This window comes from Lissotriton vulgaris, chromosome 9 (genome assembly GCF_964263255.1).
Source record: "Lissotriton vulgaris chromosome 9, aLisVul1.2, whole genome shotgun sequence".
In the NCBI taxonomy this organism is placed as follows: domain Eukaryota; kingdom Metazoa; phylum Chordata; class Amphibia; order Caudata; family Salamandridae; genus Lissotriton; species Lissotriton vulgaris.
In genome coordinates this window covers 135015251-135042625 of record NC_141697.1, presented here as the reverse complement: position 1 = coordinate 135042625, position 27375 = coordinate 135015251, and the positions used below count along the sequence as shown (strand labels likewise).

The window sequence follows — 27375 nt, the reverse complement described above, 5'->3', positions numbered from 1 at the left end:
AGCACTTACATTGATTTTCTCTAATCCTAGCTTATCTCAACTTTGACATCATTGACCAAGAGTAGTCGGATTTATTTGAGTTTTATATAGCGCTGGCTAGACCCGGAGGTATCAGAGCCCTTTACATAAGGATCCACAAAATTACAGAATTACATCAGTTACAAGTTACATCAGATACAAGAAAACCTTTCAAGAGCGTCAGAAGACTAAATGAATGGAGCTCAGAAGGGTAAGGGGTGGGGTAAAGGTGTAGGGAGAGAGAAAGGATGGAGATACGAAGTAGAGTCTGCCCAAAGTCCAGCTGGGTAGGAGATGGTCGAAGGGGTAGTCCACAGCCCATGCCCTCTATAGCTATCAAGAGGCTCCACCGGGCATCAGCCAAAAAGCTAGCTCTCCACGGTCAGAGATAGGTTCCCAAATTCGGTATCCTGTAGGGTAGGACGGATGGGGGATGTGTTTGAGGTCTGTTCTAAGTTCGTTTTTTTCTCAGAGGAGTAGCACGATGTGGTAGGGAGCACTGTGGCAGCCATCTTGGGGTCAGGCAAGGGATTAACAGGTAGTAGCAGGGAGGGCTTAAAAACTTGCTTTCCTAATTAAAATCATGGTGGCCGTCAAGCCCCTCATTACAAACCTGACCTTGGGGAGCATTCATAGAAAACCAAAGGTATTTATGTAGGAGCAGCTCAGCGAGTGAAACACAGCCAAGCTCAAAATATGTAAATTAGATGGGAGCCATCGCCATTTCAAGATCAGCAATTATAGAGGGGCAACCTCCACACTGGCGTACACAGACACAAGCAACCTCATCTATTTATCAAAAATCGGCATTGGGCTTGAGATCAGGCAACAATGGGCACTTTTAAGGCATATTCGGTTCGCCGCACATACATTGCAGGTAGGTGCGGATTTACTTTCCCCCACCGTCAGGTCGACCATCTGGGACTCTACAGTGCTCCTGGTGCCCTCAGGTCTGCCGGCCTCAACTCTGTCGCCTGAGGCACCGGCAGGGGCCCGGAGGTCCGATGCTTGTCACCAGTGCAGCGGGTGAAGGCACAAAGAAAAGCCGGTCATCACTAATGCAGGCAGGGACAGGCTTGTGATCTCGTGCCTAGGTACGCATCCAGGGCCCCAAATAATGGCAGCAGAGACAGGGTTGCTGCTCCTAGCCTGAAATGCATTGTGTCTTTTAATAAACACTGCCTCTGACGAATTCTGCATCAGTTTGTGTTCTTGCAAGAGGCCTGGAGGGGCACAACTTGAGCACGGGAAGCTAAGGAAACAGCAGTTGATTCCACTTGTGGACTAAGTTATGAGTTGAGGAATATGAGTGGAAGAAAATGTTGGAAAAGAAGTAATACATTGAGTAAACAGATGAGCAAGATAGAAACAGAGCGCCAAATGGGCGCAATCAAGCTGTGCAATTGGTTTGGGGCGAGATGACGCCCCACTTTAAGTTGATGTACCCTTGACCTCCCATCTTGCCGGATTGCTGGGAAGTTTATTTTAACAAAATGGGGTAACCCTGTGTCCCTCAGAACCTGGGTATATGCGATTGACAAAAAATGTGGTTCTGTCGGGTATTATGCAATCTCTTTGGATTAGGCTGCAGACAGCTCTAAAACACAAACAAGCAAAACTCTCTGATATCCAAAGTTTTTATATATATTTAAAACAAAAACCAATGAACCAGTAAAATGGAATTACTTCATTCCACTACATTATCATCAAACATAAGTGCAGTGACTGTAGTGAATCCAGTGACAAAAGTGAAATACGTAGTGACACTTATATACAAGGACGTATTGAATCAATACACTTTACAAAAAAGGAGAAGGGGAAAGGGGGAAGAGTAGCACGATATGTTCTTTTATCGTTTTGTGGCCAGTTTCATCCTAGTAAAAGTTCCAAGGAAAGCAAGGAATTATTGTCCATATTCCTGGAATTATCTTGGCCAAAAGGAAAAGCGTCGACGTTTCAACCCTGGTTGCGCCCCAGTTGGTGGTCGCGGCGGGTCTTTATCAAGACAGAGGGGGGATGGGAAATGTTCAACAATTAATGTAATCCAGAAGGTAGCCCGTTGGTCAACCCTCAATATATAGACATCAGCGTCAGTGCTTCCCTGATGTGGAAACAGCAATCCAACTGTGAAAGCCAGCACCGAGCTCTCTGGGTGAAAACGCTCGTCTTTTAATATATATAAAAACTTTGGATATCAGAGAGTTTTGCTTGTTTGTGTTTTAGAGCTGTCTGCAGCCTAATCCAAAGGGATTGCTGGGAAGGTCACTGCACCCACAACATTTTATGCGCTCCCTCGAGCTGCTGCGATGTACCATGGAGGGGCCCAGCGCAGCTCACTGGTTCAATGGTGTGTGCGTGTGTGTGTGTGTGGGGGGGGGGGGGGGGGAGTTGTGTGTGTGGGGGGGGGGGGGGGAGTTGTGTGTGTGGGGGGGGGGGGGGAGTTGTGTGTGGGAGAGTTGTGTGTGTGTGTGGGGGAGTTGTGTGTGTGTGTGGGGGAGTTGTGTGTGTGTGGGGGGGGAGTTGTGTGTGTGTGGGGGGGGAGTTGTGTGTGGGGGAGTTGTGTGTGTGTGTGGGGGAGTTGTGTGTGTGTGTGTGTGTGGGGGTCGTGTGTGTGTGTGGGGGTCGTTGTGTGTGTGTGTGTGTGGGTCATTGTGTGTGTGTGTGTGGGGGTCGTTGTGTGTGTGTGTGGGGGGGGAGTTGTGTGTGGGGGGGTTGTGTGTGGGGGGGTTGTGTGTGGGGGGGTTGTGTGTGGGGGGGTTGTGTGTGGGGGGGGTTGTGTGTGGGGTTGTGTGTGTGTGTGTCAGTGTGTGTGTGTGTGTGTGTGAGTGTGTGCGTCAGTGTGTGTGTGTGCGTCAGTGTGTGTGTGTGCGTCAGTGTGTGTGTGTGTGTGTGCGTCAGTGTGTGTGTGTGTGTGTGCGTCAGTGTGTGTGTGTGTGCGTCAGTGTGTGTGTGTGTGTGTCAGTGTGTGTGTGTGTGTGTCAGTGTGTGTGTGTGTGTGTCAGTGTGTGTGTGTGTCGGTGTGGCGGTGGGGGTGTCGGGGTGTGTGGGGGATGTGTATGTGTCGGTGTGGGGGTGTGTATGTGCCGGTGTGTGTGGGGGGTTGTGTGATGTGTGTGGGGGTGTGTGATGTGTGTGGGGGTGTGTAATGTGTGTGGGGGTGTGTAATGTGTGTGGGGGTGTGTGTGGGGGTGTGTGTGGGGTTGTGTGTGGGGTTGTGGGGGTGTGGGGTTGTGGGGTCTATGTGTGGGTTGTGGGGTCTGTGTGTGGGTTGTGGGGTCTGTGTGTGGGTTGTGGGGTCTGTGTGTGGGTTGTGGGGTCTGTGTGTGGGTTGTGTGGAGTTGTGTGTGTGTGGGTGTGGGTTGTGTGTGTGTGTGGGAAGGGTGTGGGGGGTGCAGTGGTGTGTGTGTCGGTGTGTTTGTGGGGGGTGGGGGTTGTGAGTGTGTGGGGTGAGTGTGTGGGGTTGTGTGTGGGGTTGTGTGTGTGTGGGGTTGTGTGTGTGTGGGGTTGTGTGTGTGTGGGGTTGTGTGTGTGTGGGGTTGTGTGTGTGTGTGGGGGGTTGTGTGTGTGTGGGGGGTTGTGTGTGTGTGGAGAGGTGCGTATGTGGGGGGTGTATGTATCCCAACCAAACCAAATTCAGCTGGGCATATCCCACATTGGGAGCAATACACAGGATCTTTGCTAAAAGAACTGGCAACCAAGACCCCGGCCAAAATTAGCTTGCATAATGTGAGCTTAAAACCAACTCAAAAAAAGGACCAAGAGCAGAATTAAGGCAGCATAAAAGATTAGTAAATTCGACCTTACGAATGCTAAGATCAGCCCCCGACAACGCACAGCTTCGGACAGTGTTGAAGAAACAAAGAACTGAGCTCAAAAGCATAAAATGGAACATAAAGAAAGACGCTGAAAATGAGACATGGGCAAAGTTATTACACGACAGCAAAAGTAGTAACAGCGCGCGCTTTTGGCAATCAGCAAACAGGATCCTACGACCCCAGCATTAAGAACTAGGCTCGCACATTCTGGAAGAGTCATGGATCAACTACCTCTCTAGCCACTTCAATGACCAGCCGGAACACGCAGGAGCGCAAAAAACGAACACCACAGAGCCTAACTCCTCAATGTTCGCGCTGAAGGCCCTAACCAAGAGAGAGCAAAGCCCACCCAAAAACATCTGGGATATAACAGCCGGCCAGCAAATAGCAATAATAAAAAACAGATTTGCAAGGGCAGAAAGGAAGGTGCTCCGGGTCCAAACGGTATTCCGCCAGCCCTATTTAAGGAAAAGATCACAGAATGGGCTACCAATATGCAACCGCTATTCTCGGAAGTAAGACTCTTAAACAAAATCCCAGAATCTTGGAGAGGGTCGACGATTGTCCCCATATCTAAAAAAGGTGACAAAACGGACCTTAACAACTACCGACTAGTAGCCCTCCTCAATAATGAGGCAAAATATTTTGCGGGAACTCTTTTAGAGGAAATTACCCTATGGGGTGATTCAAATCAGATCATACCATTGAACCAGACCGGTTTCCGGAAAAATACTGGAACAGCCACCAATATTCTGGCCATCTCTCTAATGATCGATGCAGCAAAAATGAACAAGCATTTGCAATGCAATAGGTCTCGCATTTTCAAAAGTTGAAGCTATTAGCATTTCAAATGACAATGCCTTTTATTTGTGTTTTGGCTTTAAAACATAAATAAAAAGCATTGTCATTTACATTGTCAATAGCTCAAACTTGTTAATTGTGAGACCTATTGCATTGCAAATGCTTGTTACATTTATTTTCCCCCACTGTTTGCAATCCTCAATTGACTCAGGTGAGAGTGTCAATCCTACACAGACGGTACTCAGTTCTATGGTAGGGTGTAAGGAACCACGTGATATTTAGCAAACTACAGGTTAGTCTATTCACTATCACAAAATTATTGCACAGTGACACTCTACAACTGAATGGGGATAAAAGTGATTGCATTATGTTCAGTCAGAAAGTCATATCATTAGTGCAAAACATGGTCCTGCCATCCCTCCATGAGCTGCAACTCACCTCAGCCTGCAAAGTAAAAGCTATCTAGGCGTGATCTTCAATGCTGATATGCCATTCCCAGAAGTGGTCAGTGCTGTCCTACTTTGCTTTTACCAGCTATATTTATTGATAACAATAATTTTCCATCTTTCTCAAACTACGGGCCCTAATATCAGTGTAGCAGTATAGAACCGCCTGAACCTAGTTTATATTCTATAGCTAATAAATTCATTCACAAGCTTCTGATTACACAACATGCCACGGTGTAACGGACATGTGGCTTGAAAATTAGAGATGGGGTGTACCAGAAATCACTAACCTTGCTGTCCGTAACCTCATTGCATTCACAGTCAACCACACACACAGTTATAATATGTAGGTTCACAGTAGAGACAGTGAAAGGGGAATGGGATGAGAAAGAAAACAGACACTGGACATCATCATTCTCCTTGGCATTAGCCACCATGGGTTGGACTAGATATCTAATGACAAGACCACCATTTAGAACATGTCTAGGACAGCATATCACCCATCTCTTCTTGTAGCTCTGATACAGGTTCGGAAGATATCTAGATTACAGACTCTCTGTGCTAAAATGGGATTTTGGTAACTCTGGGGAAACAGGAACCCTAATAACATCTTTATTATAATCATTATACAACCTTAGCCTTAACCTCACTCTCCCTATAGGAGGGCTACTACTCTCTAATCGTGAGTTCTCCTCTTTGCTGTTGTGGTATGTACTCGAGATTGCCTTTGGCAAACAGTAATACAATAAACACTTATCAATCCTATGGAGTTCACAGTGAACATTAACTAACTCCTTTCCTAAACATCACTGAGGGAATATTTAAGTAGTCTTTTGAAAATAAGAAACATCCTTTTTATTGGTTCATGTAAAATGACCCAATAATGCTTGACAGATAGTTCTATACTACTTCAGGAGAGTTCATAATTGTCAAGCAAATGGAAATATGTGACAATTGACTTATTGTCCATCCCTTACTTTTTTGGCGTCAGTTTGTATCTAGAAAATACCCAAACAGTATGCCGGGGTACTCTTACGTAATTTCTGTCATTTCATGTCACACTCTGTACACAATATGACAGATTATGCCACGTCACAAAAATGGAACTTTGGTGTGGTAAGAATCCTATTGCACGAGCACAGGAACAATGATAATGAGCAGAGCAAGAATAGCTGTTGTTTGCCTAATTTATGATGTTATGCTTTTGAATTAGTGTAAAACATGTCCTATCTAACAAAACAGATGCAAATATTTTGCACTTCAATAACAGCTCAAAATCCCAAACCGGCATGTTGCATAATAATGCGTAATTTTGCATACCTTTTAAAGGCATTTTCATGATTTCAGCAAAGGAAAGAATGTGAGTTTGACCCAGGCGAACTATTGGGCAATGAAGAAGTTGCCTTCTTGTCAGCTGCAGCATAATCAGAGGATCTGCCCTGCGCCGCCTGGAAAGACAAGTGGGGCCCGGCCTGCATGCACCTGAGCCAAGCCGGCCTGCACTATCGGAGTGCTGCCTCTCTGAGCTTTGAAGGCGGGCCGTGAGCTGCTGTGGCAGTGGGCAATTACCGCAGAGGCTGGCTGACCGGGCCTGGTCGCCCACCCCCGGCCTCAGCTCAGATTCCACAATCTAGTCATGACTCATCACAGACAGCAGATTTGTTCTGTTCGTTAAACTTTTTGCAGTGCTTTAAAGGGAAGCGCTGCAAAAAGTATAAAGATCAGAAGAAATCTGCAGTGGAGGGGAGTCGCTGGGCCCCATACCAGGCAGGTTTCCATTCCATTGCCCATCTCTCGGAGCCTCTCCACTTCCGGACGAGCGGCACCACCAGGGCAGCGGGCGGGGGCTCGCGTTTCAGACCGGACCAGCACAACTCTGCCTGCTTGGCTGCTTCGGACATATAACACTCACCAGCTGCAGCAGAAGACAGGACGAGGCTAGTAGTACCCAGTCTCGTTTAATTATCGTAGCACGGCGGCCGCACCTGGAGTCAGTACTACTTCAATTAAGTCACGAGCACTTTGAATTATAATGCACATGACTGTGGCACCCGCCCCCACCACCCTAACAAGCACCGCCTCTCCCCTACCTGCTCCACCGCCGAGGAAACAGGATACTGAATCCCGCCCCTCCAGGACTCCCTGACCTGCCTCATGGTTGCCATGGCAATATTTCTGAAAATATTGTCGTGCTACCGTAAGGCAGGTCATGGAGTCCTCGTGAGGCGGGATCCAGAGCAGACAAATCTGCTAAACAGGAGCATTTTCCAATGGCAGGCCTCCATTTCGCGAGGCCTGCCAATGGAAAAAGGGGGCGTGGTTTCACGCTGTTCTGAAATTCTCCTGTTCACAATAGGTCTTTGCCTGCAGCAGGGCAATGCCCTGCAATGCAGGCTTCGACCTAAAAAACTGCCGCTGCATATGTGCTACATCGATTTCAGTGCAGCGTTTGATAACATCGAGAGAGGCAGACTTTAGGGGAAACTGGCACAATGGGGAATACCGCAGCCGATTCTAGGCATGCTGGAGCTTCTACACTCAGATACCTGGGTGCAGGTGAAGCTAGGAGGCGGCACACACCTGTCATCTAAAGTTCGTACCACCCAAGGCCTGAAGCAAGGGTGCGTGCTTGCCCCAATACTATTCAATCTGTTTATGGCAGATTTATCAGACTCACTCAACATATGCAACTCCCATTCCCAGAGGCTGGGGGGGAAAACCTTGAGCAACCTGCTGTACGCGGACGACGTTGTGCTACTTAGCCATACCTACACCGGCCTCCAGCAGCTTCTGATCCAAATGCACAGCTACGACACGGAAAACAAACTTAAAATAAATCTGAGCAAGACACGCACCATGTCGATCAACATCAAGTAGCCTCAGAAATCATGGGCACTAGGCGGTCAAAAAATAGAGTTGGCACTTGTTTACAAATACCTGGGAGTTCTCTTTGACAGAGATGGCACCTTTGCACAACAAAAGCTGAAAGCAAAAAGGAAAGGGGCGTGCATCGCCGTTACACTAAAAAACATAGCCAATCAACTGATGGGGCCAATTCTAACCCCCTATCTGAGAGTTATCCAGGCTAAGCTACTCCCCTCTACCTGTTATGGCAGCGAGGCGCTTCGTGGGAGAGACTCCAAGAACCTGGACACAATCCAGACAAAAGCCTATAGAACAAGGTTTTCCCTTCCGCCCTACACATCGCCGGCCCAACTCAGGCTGGAATTTAGATTGCAAAAGCAAACCCTTGCCAGGCAGGGAGCGTACATCAACTGCTGCCACAAACTCCGTTCGGCCCCTACCAACACTCTAAACTCGCTGCTATGGCAAGACATTCAAAATAGGGATATATCTCAGGCAAGATCCTACCTGAAGACAGCTCTGGTGGCTACTAATCTAACTGTGATTTGGGACATGCAACTTGGGCACAACCCATTCAAAAAACTAGTCTGGAAAACTGTTAAAACACTATCCTTACTAGAGGACAAGGCCACATTCGCCAAAAGAAACCATGCCTGGATGTCATTAAACTCTTATAAAACGCTGACACCACAACCTTACTTCAGCCAGGGTTATGCTAAGACAACAAAATTGAAGTTCTTGAAATACAGACTAGGGGTTCTGCCAAGCAGAGAGTATTTCCACCATGGCTCAGGAGTAATGGCCACGAGGTTTGTCCGTTTTGTAACACAGAAAAGGGCGATATACTTCATCTGACCTGCCTTTGCGAAGAGCTACGGCCAGCCCGTCAACAGCTCTTAAAGGCCCAGCTTAAGCAGCTAGGGACTTGCACGAGAAAGCAAGCAGTCCTTGCCTGCCTGAACCCTTCGAACACGAAACTGAATTGCAGATACGTTAAGTTCCTTGCAATGATCGAGCAAAAACTGTCAAAATAAAAAAAACTTCCGATCATTGACACAGACAACATATAGGCGGCCTACAGGACTCGCTGGAATATGCTGCCCCGCCATAATGATAATTGCTCCTGGCTAATCAGACTGGGTTCCTCTGTGCATGCTTTTTAATGACGATAACAATGTACAAATTTTAATGATATTTTAAAGTCAATTTTCTACTGTTTCGTACTACGCTTTGCACTGGTTTTAATTAACTATGCATAATAAACTTAAACCTTAAAACCTAAACCATACCATTAAACTACAGTACAACTCTACATTGGCACCTGCGGGTGTGGGGGCTTAAGGAGCAGACTGATGTTGAGCTGTGATGGTGTGAGGTTAAAAATAGGGACAAGGTACTTCTCATGGAAAAAAAAAACTTTAACTTCAGTTTTCTTATTAGACTTTAGTTATCTTAGATGGCTATAGGCCAATATGTTTCTAGCTTCCGTGTGGTCATAACAATGATCTCATAACTATTCACCAGGACCAATATTAACCTTAAGCCCCCACACCTCAAACGGCTGACAAGAAGATCTCCAACAAAGAGCCCTCATTGAGGGTGCCCGTTGGGCATTGCAGAGCCAGCCCGACGAAAAGCAGACGCCCTATGATGAAGCAGGACACCTATCACATGGGTGTGTGAGGGCATTTGATCCTTTCAGGGACACGCCCACTGTGTACCCTACAGAACAGTTGTTGAATCACAGAGACACTCCTTCATGATCTGCATACCCCTCATACATTTATACAATGTAACATATGTGGCTAATCTAGATTTATGCAGGAAAGTCAGTGGAAGTGGGTCAGAATGCCACAAGAAGATCTCATCTAGATTAATAAATAGAAAGTTATTTCTTCCCTATACAACATCTCAAACCACGCCTACCCATTTTGGAATTTCCTAGGTTTAGAACCTATGGTCATCAGTTTTACAAGACGTGAACTCAAACTAAGCAGTAAAAATCTCTGTGTGAAGAGTAACAGTGGCAATATTCCATTATATTTCACCAGCGTCATGTTATTGTGAAGTAATTTGATTAACAACAAAACAAGCATTTGCAGTGGAAATTGGTCTTGCATTTCTGAATGTTAGAGGTCCTGGCGCTGTAAATGAGAATGTCTTTACTCGTGTTTTGGATTGTGGTGGATGCATGTGGTGTGAAAAGGAATTATGTGGCTTGAAATGGTTAGCTATGGAATTGTGTGAGGTGGAATTATGTAGAGGTGTTTTTGATTGATGGCATTATGTGGCATTGTGTGTAATGGAACAGCTGTGGGTGCAACGAAGGGCAGATGCCAGTTTAAACCTAGGCTGCCTAGCATACAAAAAGTTTTTTTTTTTAAATATATATTTACACACACACACACACACACACACACACACACATATACACACACATATATATACATACATTTGATATTGAGGAAACTCCGTCAAAACGAAGGGAAGGCTCATGTTATCTTACATGAAAGTTTAAATCCATCTGACATGCGGAATTTGACAAATATATTTGTTTTGCTCCTACCCTCAAATTTTTAAGTATGCTGGCCTTCCCTGTTATTTCCAAATTCATTTTCGCTTTATTTACCCTTTTGAATGCCTCTGAGGTGAGCAGACACTGCACTCAGCTCTGTAATGGCTTCCTAGCCCTGTCTCTGGCTAAGTAGATACTTAGTTATTGTGATTAGGGACCTTGTACGTTGAAGCAGATCCACGCCATTCATGCACTCCCGATATAGATGTATACCTAGGGGTCAATCTTAGGCTTCTACTGTTTGACTCATTATGTAATATGATTTCTCTCACAAGCATACTCACAAAACACATTGTTGCCAAATATTATCTGAGCAGCCCCTACAGTCAAACTTCTGGTATACAATATCATGTACAGGCTATGTATACAAGGATTGGCAAAGCCAGTAAGTATAGCTTTAATATGGTAACACATGAATGCTGAAATACAATTTGCACGTTTACGTTTTAAAGCCAGATCTATCAACTTTGCCAGCGCATGTATTATTAAAAATGGAGCGTCTGAGCATATGTGGAACCTCATATTGCTCTGGAGAGTTATGCATGGGCAAAAGCACTGACACAGTTCTGTCGTATCAAAATCTTTTTGTGTTAAGTTCTTAGTCACTAAACACCAAAAATCAAGAGGCCAAGACCAATATTTAGATAGCACCCCCATCTCTTCCTCCCTGAAGTTCACACTTTGTGCAAAAAGTAACGTGGAAATAGTTGCAAATATAGACCTATACAAATTGGCACTGATTACATATCATAAAAATAATAAAGCCACTCGTAAACAGCATATTACTATGCAATTGGAACAATCGGGCAACTCCCCATAAATGCTTTTTCAGCTTCTCAATACTTTTGCTAACCCTAAAGTCCTTGACACGGAGGAGGTTCCCACCAAACTCCTCTGTGATAAGATTGCAGACCACTTTTATTCAAAAATAGAGGATATATATTTATTTATTTATTAATGAGATTTAGTTACGCGCGAACAATTGCCCGTGGGCGTATATATAATAATATATCTTCATTCGACAATAATAAGTGTGACTTGGGCCCGGTCCAAATATGGGACTACTATGGACAGGGAACACTGAACGAATTTCCATTGTTGACACCTCAGGATATGGAACACCTTCTAAAATCTGCAAAATCTGGCTCTCCTACTGATTTTATCCCTGTCAAATTTGCTAAGGAATTAGCCGCGGACTTGGCGGAACCTCTTAGCTCTATTTTTAATCATTCTATCAAAGAAGGTAAACTTCCCAAAGCATGAAAGGCTGCTCAAATTATCCCTATCCGAAAAAACACCAAATTACCTTCGGACACTATAACTAACTATCGCCCGATCTCCTTGCTGCCTTTACATGGCAAATTACTCGAGAAGCATGTTAATATCCATCTTTCTGCCTATCTGGAGGCCAACAACTGCCTGGACTATTCCCAGTCCGGTTTCCACCCTAGATATAGTACCGAACTTGCTTTGATTAAAGTGACGGATGATATTCGAATGTTAGCGGATGCAGGTCAGGCAGTAATTCTTGTGCTGCTTGACCTGTCCACTGTATGATACTATCTCTCACCAAATATTGCTGGAAAGATTATGTTTTATAGGTGTCCAGGACACGGCTTTTAACTGGGTACAAGATTTCCTGACTGATAGGACTCAAACAGTGAACCTGGGCCCTTTTAAATCGAAGACTAGACAGGTTACAAAGGGAGTCCCTCAGGGCTCCTGTCTTAGCCCGTCCTTATTCAATGTGTGTGTCGCCCCTTTAGCAGCTCTTCTTACGAAAATTGGGTTTTTCCCCAATTTCCTATGCGAACGACGCGCTATCGATTTTCACATACAATAAAAATACCCTCAACAGCCAGACCACGTTCTTGGAAGGCATGAAAATAATCACGTCCTGGATGAAGACCAATTTCCTGCAATTAAACGCAGGAAAACGGAAATTATGCTTTTCAGGGAAGCTGTTACTGGGTGGACTCCTAGTTGGTGGCCAGACAAACAGGGTACAGCTCCCACTCCAAAGACAGTTGTTAAAAATCTTGGGGTCTTAATAAATAATGACCTTAACCTAGAAGACCACATAGCAAATACTAAAAAATCTTGTTTTTATGCACTGAGCCTGCTTCGTAAGATCTTTCACTTTCTCCCAATCAGAACTCGCAAAACACTAATCCATGCTTTGATACTTAGTCGCTTGGATAATGGTAACGCTTTGCTGATTTCTGCTAGGGACTCAGACTTACAAAGTTTACAGGTAGTACAAAATACTGCGGCACGTCTGATGAGTAGTGCCCCCAGGCGTTCCCCATCTCTTCCTTTATTATACAACTTACATTGGCTTCCGATTCGGAAGAGAATTCATTTTAAAGCGTGTTGCCTTGTGTTCAAAGGCCTCAATCAGTTGGCCTCTATCTATCTGACGGAAAAACTTACTAAATACACTCCTTCTCGGACACTTCGTTCTGAGGGTAAAGGCCTACTCGTGGTCCCTCGAATTAAACTAGCCAGACTAGGAGGAAAATCTTTTTCATACATAGCTCCCTTGCTGTGGAATCAATTACCCCTGGACCTTCGTCTGAATGACAATTACTTGACATTCAGAAAAAAGCTTAAGACCCATCTCTTCTAATGTTATCTTCCTCCCTATGTTGTACTGTTCTTGTCCTCAGCGCGGAGATCCCCCATTCAGGGCGTTTCAGGCGCTTTATAAACGCATAAATAAAAATAAGTCAACTACAGATTCACAGATCATGCACATGCAAATGAATGAATGAGGAATGATAACATTTATAAAGCGCTTGATTTCACTCCAATGGAGCCCTTGGAGCTAGGAACGGGTAGACAGTGTCAGGGAGTGTGGTCTATAAAGTCGGCCACACTATGTGGAACTATGAAGATCCAAGTTTTCCAATTAAAAGCTAACAACTAAGTATAAATCAGAAAGGATGTTATATAGATGACAACTTGTTAATACTTTATTAAGTGCGCTGCAGAGGCTAAGATTCAGAGGGCTGCGCGAATATGGAAAAGAAACACACAACACTTTAAAGTGGACACTGTGTCCTGTCGCTAGTAGACTACTATTTCATGCATAGCTAAGCAGAGTTGATGCCGGTCATGTTCCGGATGGGAGACCAATCCGCACTACCATATGTTAACATCCCGATGATTAGCGCGCACACACTAGGATTTTTTTAAACATCTAACCGTAGCAAAGAGCGCATACATTCAGGAAGCTTAGTAAATATCTCAAGTTATTTAGCATTTATTTACCATCCCAAAACTTTCACACAATAGGGTAGATTCGAACTCTATACCCGTGACTTTAAGGCGATTTTTTGTTAACTTTATTGAACACATTGAAACACGGTAGGAGGACACACACCTGCTGTTAATCCACAGCGCCAGCACGTACGTACCTACATTTCGGTATAACACGCGAACACAGAGAGACATAAGCAGACGGTGCGAACACAGAGAGAGGAGAGCAGATGAGACGATTACACGAAACCATTATTTTAAATGCGCCCTAAAGATATATCAGCATAATTATCTTGAATGTTTCAACAGGAAATAATCGTGTGCAACTTTAGTTACATTGAAAGAGCAGAGACCAGGCATAACGAGTCGCATGATTCGACAAGGTTTAGATATGTAGGGAACTACAGAGACCATAATCATAGCACGAGCTAAGTTTCTATTACGTAGAGATATAGGAGATGTCACAATAGATTGTAATGATTAGCGCAAAGGCGCAAAATAGGTGGGTGGAGGCAAATCAAAGATAAATATTTGAACAAATGCTATTTTCTTTACAGATTGTCCCCGGATAAAGGCATATAAATGCCGAAATGCATTGGGAATGAAAGGGGTAGGGTTAAGAAACAAAGCAAATGTCACATATTGATCGAAATGTATTACAGACATGGACAATATAAAGAGCTATATAACCAATGTGAGATGAAACACTGGTGAAAACAAAGAAATAAAATGCTTTGGAAATTCTAAAGAAAGAGAAATGATTTATTTGGATTGGAAAAATTCGGCAGGAAATACAGCCAACCATCTAGTGCCCTAGGAGACAGGTCAAAAATATTTGAACTGCAACTCAGGACTATTTAGCATACACTCCGGAGAGGGGAGTGATTCCTAGGTAGCAAGCAAAATTGAACAACGCACATTGAACTAAGCGGTGCACACGTATTACTTGTAATTAATATTTGGAACCCACTCAAGCGTTGTAGCACGCCAAAGATTACTCGTGCATTACGAAGAGATAACACAGCTCACAGAGATAAGAGCAGAAACATTCGCATACGCAGAAGAAGCAAGCTCACGAACATATATTCTTTGATACAAGAAGAGACAACTGAATTTACCACAACTAAAACCAAGGAACAACATATAAAACAATTATTATACTTCACAAGAAAGGAAATAAACCAACGCCTTCATGCTTCCACTTTGGTCAGATACCATAAAGCGCAGAGGATTCTGAGGGGCCTCCGAATTTCCCTAAAACCATTGTTGTGTAAAAATTCCAAACAGTTTACAGAAAAAATGGTACACTATTCTAAATAAATGCAGCCTGGATCTTATACTTATAATAAAAGAAGAACTGTCAAAAATATTGGAAGAACTTAAAATGGACATAGACAAAACCAAACAAGATCTAAACAAATTAATCACACCAGAAGAGATGACCAATATCTTGGAGGACATCAATAAACAACTCACTAAACACACACAGGAAGTGAATGATAGAAAAACACGAAAATATAGACGAGACACAATCAACTATAAAATGGAGGAGGTGTATACATGGGCTGAAGTATTTGCAAGAAAAAGACAAACGAAAACGTACACGTCACAAACGGATACGTCTTCCACTGAAAGTGATATATCAGCTACACATAAAGCACGGATGGATAACAACCAGCAGCCACGAGAACAAGTTAGTTCAGCATCAAAGGGGCCTTTTTTAGAGAGAGGCCAAGAGGAAAGGGCAGACTCAGGAGGGGACAAAGAAAAAGACAGGGGACCCCCCCAGACGAGGAACGTCACGGCCAAAAAGGACAAAACAAAGTAACAATTGAACTAAAAACAAAGGAGGACAATCTAGTCAAATATTTCGAAATGCACATTAACCAAAATTCAGCAACAAACTCTCCAAAAAGGTACCTCTTATGTGCCCACGGCACACACCACCACCCTGGAATTGGAAATAAGCTTATTTAAACTAAGTAGGATGATTAGATTGAGACATTTTTTCAATAATGTGGTCAATGAAGGAAACCGAAGAGAGGAGGACCAGCTAAAAGGACTGAAAACAACGAGTTCCTACATGGCTCCAATAAGCCACAAAACTATAGACTTATTTGAGAAACTTTGCAAACAAGACATTCAAAAGTTAAACACACAAAAAAGAAGCAAATATTCTAATATGACCAAATAAGAATATGGAAGCAAGGAATTAATATGTCAAAAGGCAGATAAGGAAGGAGCTCTTGTCATATTGGACCGAACATATTATGAAACACAAGTAGAAGATCACTTGAAAGACGAGAATATCTACATGCAGTTGGATTCAAATCCTACACAGGAGATAAGAAACATCTTACAAACCATACTAGAGAAAGCTACAGAAAAAGGAATGTTGTAGTGCTCATATTGTAGTGCTTATATAGCGCACAATCACCCCAAGGGGTATCACGGCGCTGTACACATACCGCTCTTGAACCCCTCCTGGCCTTTCCATGTGAAGTGCCCACTCCTGGGCCCCCCAAGGTGAGGCCAGGCATCCTTACGCTGTTGGGGCCGTTGTGGAGATTAAGCAAGCTTTTGCCCAGAGTTGCAGCGTGGGACCCATGATTAGAATAGGCACCGAGGCGAGAATTGTCAGGTCCGGGGAAATTTAGCCCAAGACACGCCTGAGGCGGGAATTGAACCCTGGTCCGGGCCAGACCTCTGCATCAGGGTCTGCCACTCTAACCATTGAGCCACACTTCTCTATACAAACCAAAGTCAAACAGTATTTAACACAAGACAATCCAATTAGCCCAAGCTTTTACATGGTACATAAGAGTTTAAAGACCCCACCATGTCGACCCATTGTGTCAACCAGAAGAAGCATCCATGAGCCAGTGGGTAAATTCATGGATAAATACTTACAAACCAGTGTCAAGAGTACGAAATCTTACATAAAAGATACCACTGATTTTTTATATAAACTATCTACCGTACGAGTAGAAAGCAGCCAGAAGATCATCATGGCAACCATAGATGTGAAGGCGTTGTACACATCCATTCCTCACAAACAAGGATTGGAAGCAGTGGAAAAGGTACTATTATCCAGTGAATATGACCAAGACATGCAAATATCCCTAATGGAACTAATGGAGTTCACCCTAATGCACAGCTATTTTACATACAATAACAAATGGTATTTACAAAAGAGTGGGACCTCAATGGGAAATTATGCCGCTCCGGCCTACGCGAACATTTACATGAGTGCATTTGAGGGAACCAGGAAAAGAAAGATTCCTGATTGTAACTAAACAGTAAAGCATGCAGAAGTGCTGTACTCGTGAAAAAAATGAAGATACAAAATATGTTACACTCATGAAAGAAATAGCGAAACATGATACACGAATCATCAAGAGTAACGGTAGCATTAATGAGAGTAAACAAGGAAGTAGGCAATAACTTTTAAAACAAGTTAAAAGAAAAGGAGACACGGCCGGCCGTGAAACTGAAAGCACGGCCGGCCGTGAAAGCCTTTGATGCAGCAGGGGGCGGAGCGGGAAGAGCTGCTGGCGGCACCAAGCTGGGCAACAGATGGCTGGCGATTTGATGCTGTGCACGCGCATTTTAACTCCTTGCGCATTGAGCTAAAAGCGCACATGCACTTCATCAAATCGCCAGTTTGTTTAAAGTCTGTTTAAGCCCCTATAGTCTCGCTCCGCTCAATGTGCATGCGCATTGACAGGCGAGACCTAAAAAGGAAGCGCCCTGGGCCGCAAACTAATGCTGTAGGGAAAAAAGCAAGGTCTTGTAAAAATACTGTTCCTGTTGATGATCCAATAGTGATGCCACCAATTAGCCCCGCACAACTTGGTACGGTAGATAAAAATGGGCTGGGAAGTCTTCTGGATACTAGGGGAGAGGAACCACACCTGGATTTGGGACCTTCTTTCTGGAAAAGACTGGAGGGCACTCTTAAGAAGATTTGTCATCCATGACATGAGAGGTTGGACTTTATCGAAAATAGATTGGTGTGTCTAGAACTGGCAACAGCTCAGAAACAGGCAGGATCAAGGCCCAGTGCTCACATTGTAAGGGCGAAAACACCTGTAGCCCATGGTTCAAATGGTCCTAATAGTGGTGCCGGGACAGGGCAGGGCATTAGGCCAATCCTGGCTGCTGATAAGGTGCACACTGCTAATTCCCAATTCCCTGCTTTGACAGGGGCGAGAAATATAGCTCAGGCTAGTGGGGCGCCTCAAACCACGTTCCCTCGGACAGAGGCACCCCCGGCACTTAATCATATAGGGGCTGGAGCGACACTATTGAGTAAAAGCAGAAATCAGGGAGACGGCAATAAGTTGGATGCTAGACAGCAAAGTCTAGTGATATGGGTCAAGCAGTCCTTAAAATGTTATACCCAGTTGCTCCCTGTCGTCAGTAATGATATTCTTGGTGTTAGGTTTAGGTTCCCTGCTCATTTAGAAATTGACATTTATTATGTTTATGCTAGGGGGCTTAAAGGTGGCAAGAAATCTGATGTTGTAGCAGAGCTGGACATGTTCCTACAGGCTACCCCCCCTAACATATGGTCACTGATTGCCGGTGACTTTAACACCACTTTTGAACCCCTTGGCTTAGATGATACACATCTAACAGAGGGTGAGGATGCTAGGTGGGGAGTTCCTCAGCTTGGTACTAAACCCATAAGAAAATGGACCGAGTCCGCAATCCAGCTAAAGGGCCTCTGTATGAAAAACCATCTGAGGGCTGCCAACGGGCACACATTGTCAGACAAAACGGGGAAGGAAACTTTTGACAATGGTGCTAGGGCAAGCAACATGGACTATTTACTTGTCCCCCTTAAGATGTGGTCTACTCTCCTTGATATGGAGGTAGTGACTCGTATTGAGAGTGACCATAACCCCCTGACTACAATGTTTAACCTGGGTCTACATAAAGTGGATGATGTTCATGAGGGTCACTCTCTCCCCGATTTAGTCATGTCAAATGACGAGCGCCACCTTATATGGTGTCAAGTTGCAGCGCATCAGGAAATTATTGGTAATATAGTGGGAGATCTGGAAGGGACTCTAGAGGCTATGGAGGAAGTCAACTTGAATGGGCCTCCCCTTAATTTTCTGTTAGAGACACATAATAGTCTCTTCACCAAATTGAAAACATATTTTTGTAAACCTAGCTCAGGAAAAAGAAGAACTCAAATTAAAAAACCCGAGAGTTGGTATGACGGCTCTTGCCGCCAAGCTAGGGTAGAGCTGGGTTTAGCCTTAAAATCCAAAGATATGGGCACAATAAGATTGGCCCGTGCGAACTATAGGCTTAAGCAACATACAGCTAAAAGGGATTGGGAAGAGGGAGGTGGCAGGACCTTAAAGTGGCGTGTAATGCAAAGAATCCCAAACTTTTTTGGGAAATTTTTAAATGGGACTGGGGAGGGCATCGTGAGAGCCCCCATAATAATGTCGACCGAAATTCATGGGTTGACTATTTTAAGCCCCAATACGCCAGTAATGTCACTGGTACCAGCGAAGAAGCTTCTAATTATACTTTTTATAAGGAGCCTGTCTTCACTGTGGGAGAAGTAGATAGGGCATTGGACCAAGTCACCGAGGGACGTGCTACCGGCATGGATTGTGTCCCCGCAGATCTATTTTTAAATAATAGAGGGCGATGGCGGTTTTATATTTTGTATGTGGCAAATGCCATAGCACAAGGGATGGAAGTCCTTAAATCATGGAAAGGGGCAGAAATAGTGTTGGTGTACAAAAAGGGGGACAAGTCCCTAGCAGCCAACTACAGGCCAATAAGTTTGATTGACTGTATACAATAAATCATGGGACGGCTGGTTTTGGGTAGAATCCAGACCTGGATGGATAATGATAGTATTTTGAGTCACCTCCAGGCTGGTTTCCGCCCAAAAACAAGTACCATAGGCCAGGTTTTAAGGTTTATTATGTTATATTGGCGTACCGTGGTCCTGGAAAAAGGTGCTTTGTATGCCGTCTTTGTTGACCTAAAGGCGGCTTTCGATCTGGTCCCACGCAACACATTATGGAAAGTCCTTGCGGGGCTGGGGATGGCACCCGAACTGCTGAGCTTGATCGTCCGCCTACATGAGGGTACGTTCGCTCGGGTTCGGTGGGGTCGCCAGGGGGAGGTTACGGAGCCCTTTCCGGTGGAGCGGGGAGTGAGGCAAGGCTGCGTCATGGCGCTGACCTTGTTCTTGATCTTTGTGAACGGGGTTGCGGACTTCCTCTCCCTGGTCCCAACCGATGCCCCTGCGATGTCTGGTGAGCGGGTCCCGATCCTCATGTTTGCGGACGACACCCTCATCATCTCAAAGACACCTAGTGGGCTCCAGCAAGCGCTGAAGCGCTTTGAAGACTTTTGTCTGGACAGGGGCTTAGAAATAAATACGGCAAAAACCAAGTTTATGGTCCTTACTGGCCGTAAAACTTATGGAACTGCCAGGCCTTTCAGAGGGATGATACATATCAATGGTTCCCCGCTGGAGCGGGTAGATGCCTTCACCTACCTGGGGGTTACCCTTCAGAGAGATCTGGGGTGGTCTAGCCAGTTAGATATGTGGTGCTAAACACCGCCAGCAGGCAGGCATCCTTCTGAAAAAATTCACCTCCTCAATAACAAAGCCCATTAGCCCATTATTAGAAGTATACGGGATGAAGGTGATAAGTTCGGCCCTTTATGGAGCCGAACTTTGGGGATTTGAAGATCTAAGAAAGCTGACGCTAGCAGAAAATGAATTTCTGCGAAAAGCCACTAGCGTTGAAAAGAAGGTGGGACCTTGGAAAAAAGGCGGTGCATGATCTTGCCTTTCTGCGACCAATACTCTACTGGCGCCGCTTATGGACCACAGAAGAATTACAGCATTATGCTCAGGGCCTGGAGGGAGATAATGGCTAAAGATTCCCTCCAAAAAATACACTGGCTGTAGGTCATTCAGTCCTTACTTTTCAAATTGGGAATGAGGGAACTATGGGAAGAGGGAAGACATGGAAAATGCTGTATTCCCCTCCAAAAAATTTTTACAAGAAAAGTATTGGGAGATGGTGAACATAGAAGAGAGGACCGAGGGCCTCTCCTCGCACTTAACAGATCGTTTCATGGATGTCATGGCCCAACCGAAACTGGAATTATATTGGTAAACAGCAGGATCACAAGCTCTACTTCCAGCTTAGAGTAGGCGCCCTTCCAGTAAGGTCTTTCACAGCTAAATGGGCAGGCGAAAATGGTAACGACAGATGTCCTAAGTGTGGGGAGGAACAAGAGTCATTAAATCATTTCCTCTTCTTCTGTCCCCTGTATACTGCCCCTAGATCGATGTGAATCAAGCCTATATGTAAACTACTTGCGATACATAGGCATGGAGAGGCTTTAAGAATCCTATATACAGACCAGACACCTATAATTGCTGTTGCTTTGGCTAAATTCTTGAAATGGGCTTGGGTAATCCGCACAAAACAAATAGCGGCAGACATGTCAAGACTAAGCTGTTTATACCTGTAAACATTAGGGGTTGCTTTTATGAGCCTTTGTGCAATTCTCCCCCAGAACAAACCTACATTGATGAGATTGATTTTATGATCTTCGAAATAATGTAATATGTAATTCGGCAATAGTCTGTTGTAGTTTAATAACTTTTTTATATTTATTGTATAAATTTTAATGGATTTTTTAAGCAATAATTATGTATTTTATGTATACTTTTGTGACTTAATTGTCGAATAAAGTTTATGAAATGAAATGAATCTGCTTAAGCATGCAGGTTCGTTCGTAAAGTGGCCCCTATGCAACCAGTAGATCTTACCATGTTCCTTCACTAAAGGGTGTACACCTGTTGACCTTCAATTAACATCTCCTGAGAAGACGAAGTGTACCAAAACAAACATATATATATGAAGCTCAACAACATATTCAAGCCATAACCAGATTTGACATTTAGCTTGATACCCACAATATTCCAAAATACCAATCTCCACATTGTCCTAAATATCGCTCTCTTTTGAATCAACTTACAAACTATTAAATGATTACCCTATGATCGCTGCATTACTGAACGGAATGACAATGCCCTTCATTATCAACCAAGTCCTAATCAATTTTGATATTTTCTGGTAGTCTTCTTTTAATTGCACTGTGGTAGGACTCGTATCACATTTATCAAACTGACAGTGCCTCTTCACGGTTCTATGGAAACACAATGTATATGTATTACTCTGTAGAAAATCTCTGCTAGTTATTCGGAACAGTTGAGACATTTACTGTCACCATCATGATATAGCACTCGACATCTAGAGAATGGCCACAATAAATCTCACAAAAAAATGAGGTTTTTCTGCACACAACGAAACTCACTGCGCCGATTTCATACAGGATCACTAACTTTTTTAGTCCTGATCATATCAGTATCTAGGGACTGAACATTGTTTGGGGACAAGAATATGTGGAATAATGTCCGGTTATACTCTCACCGATAGGACTCTCCATTATAGTGCCTATTACAGTATATCTGCATGCTGTAACAGAGTCACGATTCTTCTTAACATGATCGCTTAGACAAGTTTGGCGTTCCAAATAGCACACTACGGTTTGCGGTTACTGGACAGGTAAACATTGGCTTTTGGAAACCTGTTACAACCACAAAGTCACTGGCAAGAGTAGTTTCGTACGTATTGCCTAGGGTACAAACGTCATTTAAAAGCAAACACATCGTTCTCAATTACGCTGACTTTAGCCATAGACGAGGGGTAGACAGATTACCACTTTAACTTTGAATGGTTTCATTTCTGAATTCAACATTGTATACTTGGGTGACAGAGAGTTACCCACAAGCATCACTTCACCATAACACAGAGGAGAAACAGCTGCAGACCAGTACCAAGAAACACAGGTAAAGCGATAGTACCCATCATTATAACGAGAAGGGGTGACAATCGTTTATTAGCAACTAATCGCATAAAATAGTTTTTTTTAAACAAAACAAAAAACACAAGAACTCGAGACATTGCAAAACTGTTTCCAACAACAAAGACCGAAGCCGACATACGTCCTCTTTAATATCTAGGCTTATGTGAAGCGAGACATGCAAAAACCCATGTCCATTGTACATCAACATCCACGTGCAGTCTGAGATTGCTCCCTCCAGCTCTGATCCTCAATTAAAAACATGACTCCATACACAGTGTATTTAAGCATAGGACTGTTGTAAAGGTAGGGGTTGAGTACATATGGTAAGGTGATAGTGCAAGTTGCACATCTGAGCCCAAGACCAAGAATGCTGTTGACTATCTCCCGCCACCAGACTGCCAGTCGAGTACAGATGCACATCTGTCTTATGGTGGGAAGTAGTCAGCGCTTCAGATAAGCCCATACCCGGAGTGTGGGGCACGTCTGTCCAGTACAACCGGGAAGGTCAACACTAAGGGAAAATAACTTCCCGGCAGAGAAGCCCAAGTATCCCGCACCCAGAATAGCACACAACCGAGGCAGGGCCCGCGCTCCCTTTCCAAACAAACCCCGAAGCTTAGCTCCAAAGCCTCACCTGGTCCAGGTTCTCATCGCTGCCGCTGTCCTCCGTATCCGAGTCGATGACATTTCGGCCTTTCCGTTTCTTCACCATAGCTACAGCTTCCTCTCACGCTACTCGAGGCCGTGAACGGTGCGAAGGAACCCGGCCCCCCTTCTGGGGTTGAGCGTACACAGCACAAAGGTAACTACGCATGCGCACTTCCGCCTCTGTGCGTGAATCGTACACTGCGCACGCGCACTGACAATTCCCTAACTCCGAGTGAAAGAAAAGAAAGACTGCAAAACTAACTCTGTCGATAGCCTTAACCTGCGAGATGGTGAGAACGTGGCGGCCATTTTAAACTGCCAGTATTTTGGTACTGAAAGTCACACTCTTGGGATGTCATGCATAATACGAATGTCATATTTCTTAAATTATTATTATAATCACTGTAAGGTATGTACAAATTAAAGAGAGTTGTTATACTTTCAGCTTTTTTGCCAATAACCCGTGTTTGTTAAAATGTTTAATAAGTGAAATACTTTTACCCTTAAGAAAAATTTCACTTTGAGCTTCTGTCAAATAGAAATTCGATTGCTGGTGTAATTATCTAACTCTTGTATCTTAGATTTTCCTTTCCTGTTTATTGCCACCTATGAACTGCCTCAAAAGCCCCCACCTTCCCACTGTTGTGCGTAAAGACTAGCCCGTGCAGAGCCTTGCGTGCGCACCTCTTACTCTAAGGACGGAGCGAGTACCATATATCTTCAAACTGTGGGTGCTTGCCGTGTCTGCATTTACAGGGGGCGCAAATGCCCCAGCGAAGAAATGTAAATGAAGATGCCTGTAAGTGTGACCTTCTTTATTTGGCGCATTTGCAGGCTGTCTTAATTTACAAATCTTGAAGTGCATTAAAAAACGTATGGGAACTGTAATCTGGAGTGCCAAGGGGCCGGAGGTTATTGAGTGTGGTGGCTGGGTCAAAGACATGGCTAAAAGAACAAAATAATCTGTAAGTATTTTGTAATCTCTTTTTTTTTTAAACAATATCTATTGCGTCAACCGACAAATATCATGCAGAGCTCTGTAACCCAGAAGCCAACTGCTACATTGTACAATTTTAATTAAGGCTCCATGTTTTTCGTTTTTACTGATTTTTACAGAAAAATACTGACAGAAAACATTAATTTTGTTGTCTGTATTCCATCACACATTATTAAACTATGTTCTCTTTCGTTCTTAACAGATAAAAATAGTGCTACCGTGCCATGACAATGGTTGAAAGTGCTTTACAAATAAATACCAGTAATATAAAGTGATTTCCTACGGCCGTTACCGACCGGTAAATGGCTATTCTAGATGTAGGTGGCCTATTTTACTGATTCAGTAAATGTACCGAATCGGTAAAATACCGATTTGGTATTATTACCGATTCAGTAATTTTGAGATGTAGGTGGGACTCTTCTGAGTCCGACAGGCCTTACCGAATCGGTATTTTACCACCCAATCCAATTGGGTGGTAAAATACCGATTCCAGGTGTGCATGCACATGTGTGCATGCACACCTATGGCATGTGACAGACAGATATGCCCTTAGGGCATGTCTGTGTGCCACATGTCCCACATGCCTGAAATCGGGGTGCTAGAGGGTGTCAAAGTGACACCCCCTGCACCCTTGCAACATTCGGTATTTACCGAATCGGTAAATACCGATTCGGTAATGCCCATTGATTCCTATGGGCTCCAATGCCCATAGGAATCAATGGGCATTACCGAATCGGTATTTACCGATTCGGTAAATACCGATTCTTACAGAATCGGTAATTCAATTACCGATTCTATCTACATCTCCCCCCTTCTATTTTACCGATTCATAAATACCGAATCGGTAAAATTCGGTATTTATGAATCAGTAAAATATACTTACTTACATCTGGCCCTTGGTGCCTGAAACTGTGTTTTTTTTGTTTTACATTTTTTTGTTTTATTTAGAGCAAACTCAGTATCAAGCAATCAAATTGTCTTTATTTGATTTTCCGAGGACAGATCATAAAAGATACATACAATAAAAACAAACTACATTATCGACACATATGTTAAAAAATGACAACCACATATTAAAAAAGAGGAGCAGGTCCTAGTACAGGTGTAAGGCAAAACAGTCCAAAGAGATGGCGATCCTCATGACTTGTAAGTTACAAACTATCACATTTTTAGACAGACTTGTTTTACATTGAATAAAGTGGCAATTGCAAGAGAACTGATTTAACATTAAATAAAGTGGCAATGCAAGAATTCTTGATTCAAGGGCATCACCAAGGTGCCAAATAATTAAAAATTAACATCAACAATGGACATTTAAAAAATAATGCAAGGTCAATAATTACTAAATAAAAAGAATAAAATGCAATTTTTATCAAAATAGCAAACTCCTCTTAGCTAGAATACAATTGAGAAAACTAGCAACAGCATAATAAACATTACAATCATTAAGAGCTGGGAGCCTTGGTTTATTTGTGGCAATTGTTTAAACGTCTCCATCAAGGCACATTCGCAAGAGTGAGGTATTGGAGGAATGGGGAGCTTTCGTCTCCATTTCCGGTGGGAAAGGGCGTGTGTACTGGCCCCCACGCTCTTTTCCTTGTTCCTCAATGGGTTTATCGAACATCTGAAGGGGGCGAGGGATCTAGACTCTTCAAGTTTAGCAGCCCGCAAGATACCAGCCCTGATGTTCGCTGATGACACCCTCTTGTTATCAAAATCGCCTACGGGGTAACAGCGAACATTGGAGGCGTTTTGTTCCTTTTGTAAATCTAGGAATTTGGAGATAAATCTTTCCAAAACCAAGTACATGGTTTTTAATGCAAATACAACAAATTGCCCCCTCCCGCATATGGAGGGTTTGGCGTTGGAAAGAGTCTCCACCTTTGAGTGTCTAGGGGTAACGTTAAACTATAGGAAGGAATGTGGGTCCCATATGGTTATGGGAAACTTGAAGCAGGCCCAATAGTCTGGAGGTATACTCAAGGTTTATAATGAGTTCTCATTTAAATCTTTGGGGCCCCCAGTGGAAATTTATAAAGCACAGGCAAGAGGTGGGGCGCTCTATGGAGTAGAATTATGGGTCCACGCCAGCGCCACTTCTCTGACTACCACTGAGAATAGTTTCATGAGGCGCTTACTGAGACTTCCCCAGAGTACACCTCTGACTCCTCTACGGCTAGATTTGGGTTTGGTCCCCATACAGGAGGTCATCTCAAATCGTCCCTTACTGTATTGGAGGCGACTCTGGTCTACTCCAGAGCTCCTAAGGTATAGGGAGGACCGAAGGGACTTTTTGACCACAAGGGGCGCAAGAAAAATCCCCTGTCTGGAACACGTTAAGCAGCTCTGCCACGCATTGGGCAGGGGAGACTTGTGATTCCATGCAGAGGAAACCTGCACCCTGACCTCTAAGAGGTCGTTGGCTGCTACACTTAAACAATACCGAATGGACCTTATACTATTAATTCCATCTTTGGGTAGGCTGACCAATACTTTTTTGGGAGGCTAAGGATATTTATCAGTTTGAGAAATTCCTGGACGACATTCAGCCTACACTGGCAAAGAAGTTATATGTCCAATTTAGACATGGAATACTACCAGTGCGGGCTGTGACAAACAAGTGGTCGAACGGTCCCCATATATCAAGCGCTTGTCCTGGGTGTGATTGTTATGAAGAGACAGATCTGCACGTTCTGCTCTTCTGCCCTTCCTACTCTAGGGCCAGAGCCAAATGGATCGTCCTATTATGTAAGTCCAAGGGCCTCAGGGACTATAGGGAGGTATTTAGAATATTGAAATGTGACACCTCCCCCCTGATTGTGTTTGCAACCTCCAGATACCTTCTGTCTATGTGGTGCGCAAGAAGCGCAAAAATCTAAAATAGCCAAATGGCCCTAACCACGCCAGCGCAATCTCTCTAATTCAGAAGGTAACCATAATACTATCACGCGCATGAACTGAATCTCCTCCCCTTTTTATTCTATTTTAATCTGTATAGGATGTTGTTATACTTTTATC

At 43.9% G+C, this 27375-nt stretch overlaps 2 protein-coding genes across 3 annotated transcripts in view; one reads left to right on the top strand and one right to left on the bottom strand.

Annotated features, from left to right (window-relative positions):
* The window catches only part of RTF1 (RTF1 homolog, Paf1/RNA polymerase II complex component), a 337563-nt gene extending 314015 nt beyond the window's left edge, over positions 1-23548 (bottom strand). The window contains exon 1 of the mRNA XM_086937201.1: positions 23347-23548. Within this exon, the coding sequence (XP_086793327.1) occupies positions 23347-23424 (78 nt within the window). The 5' untranslated portion in view covers positions 23425-23548. The remainder of the gene's footprint in view (positions 1-23346) is intronic.
* Positions 23549-24001: 453 nt separating this feature from the next.
* The window catches only part of NDUFAF1 (NADH:ubiquinone oxidoreductase complex assembly factor 1), a 149559-nt gene continuing 146185 nt past the window's right edge, over positions 24002-27375 (top strand). Inside the window, exon 1 of one of the 2 annotated variants that reach the window (XM_086937199.1) lies at positions 24002-24325. The gene's annotated coding sequence lies outside the window, so the exon portion shown is untranslated. The remainder of the gene's footprint in view (positions 24326-27375) is intronic. The other variant, XM_086937200.1, reaches the window with a different exon arrangement.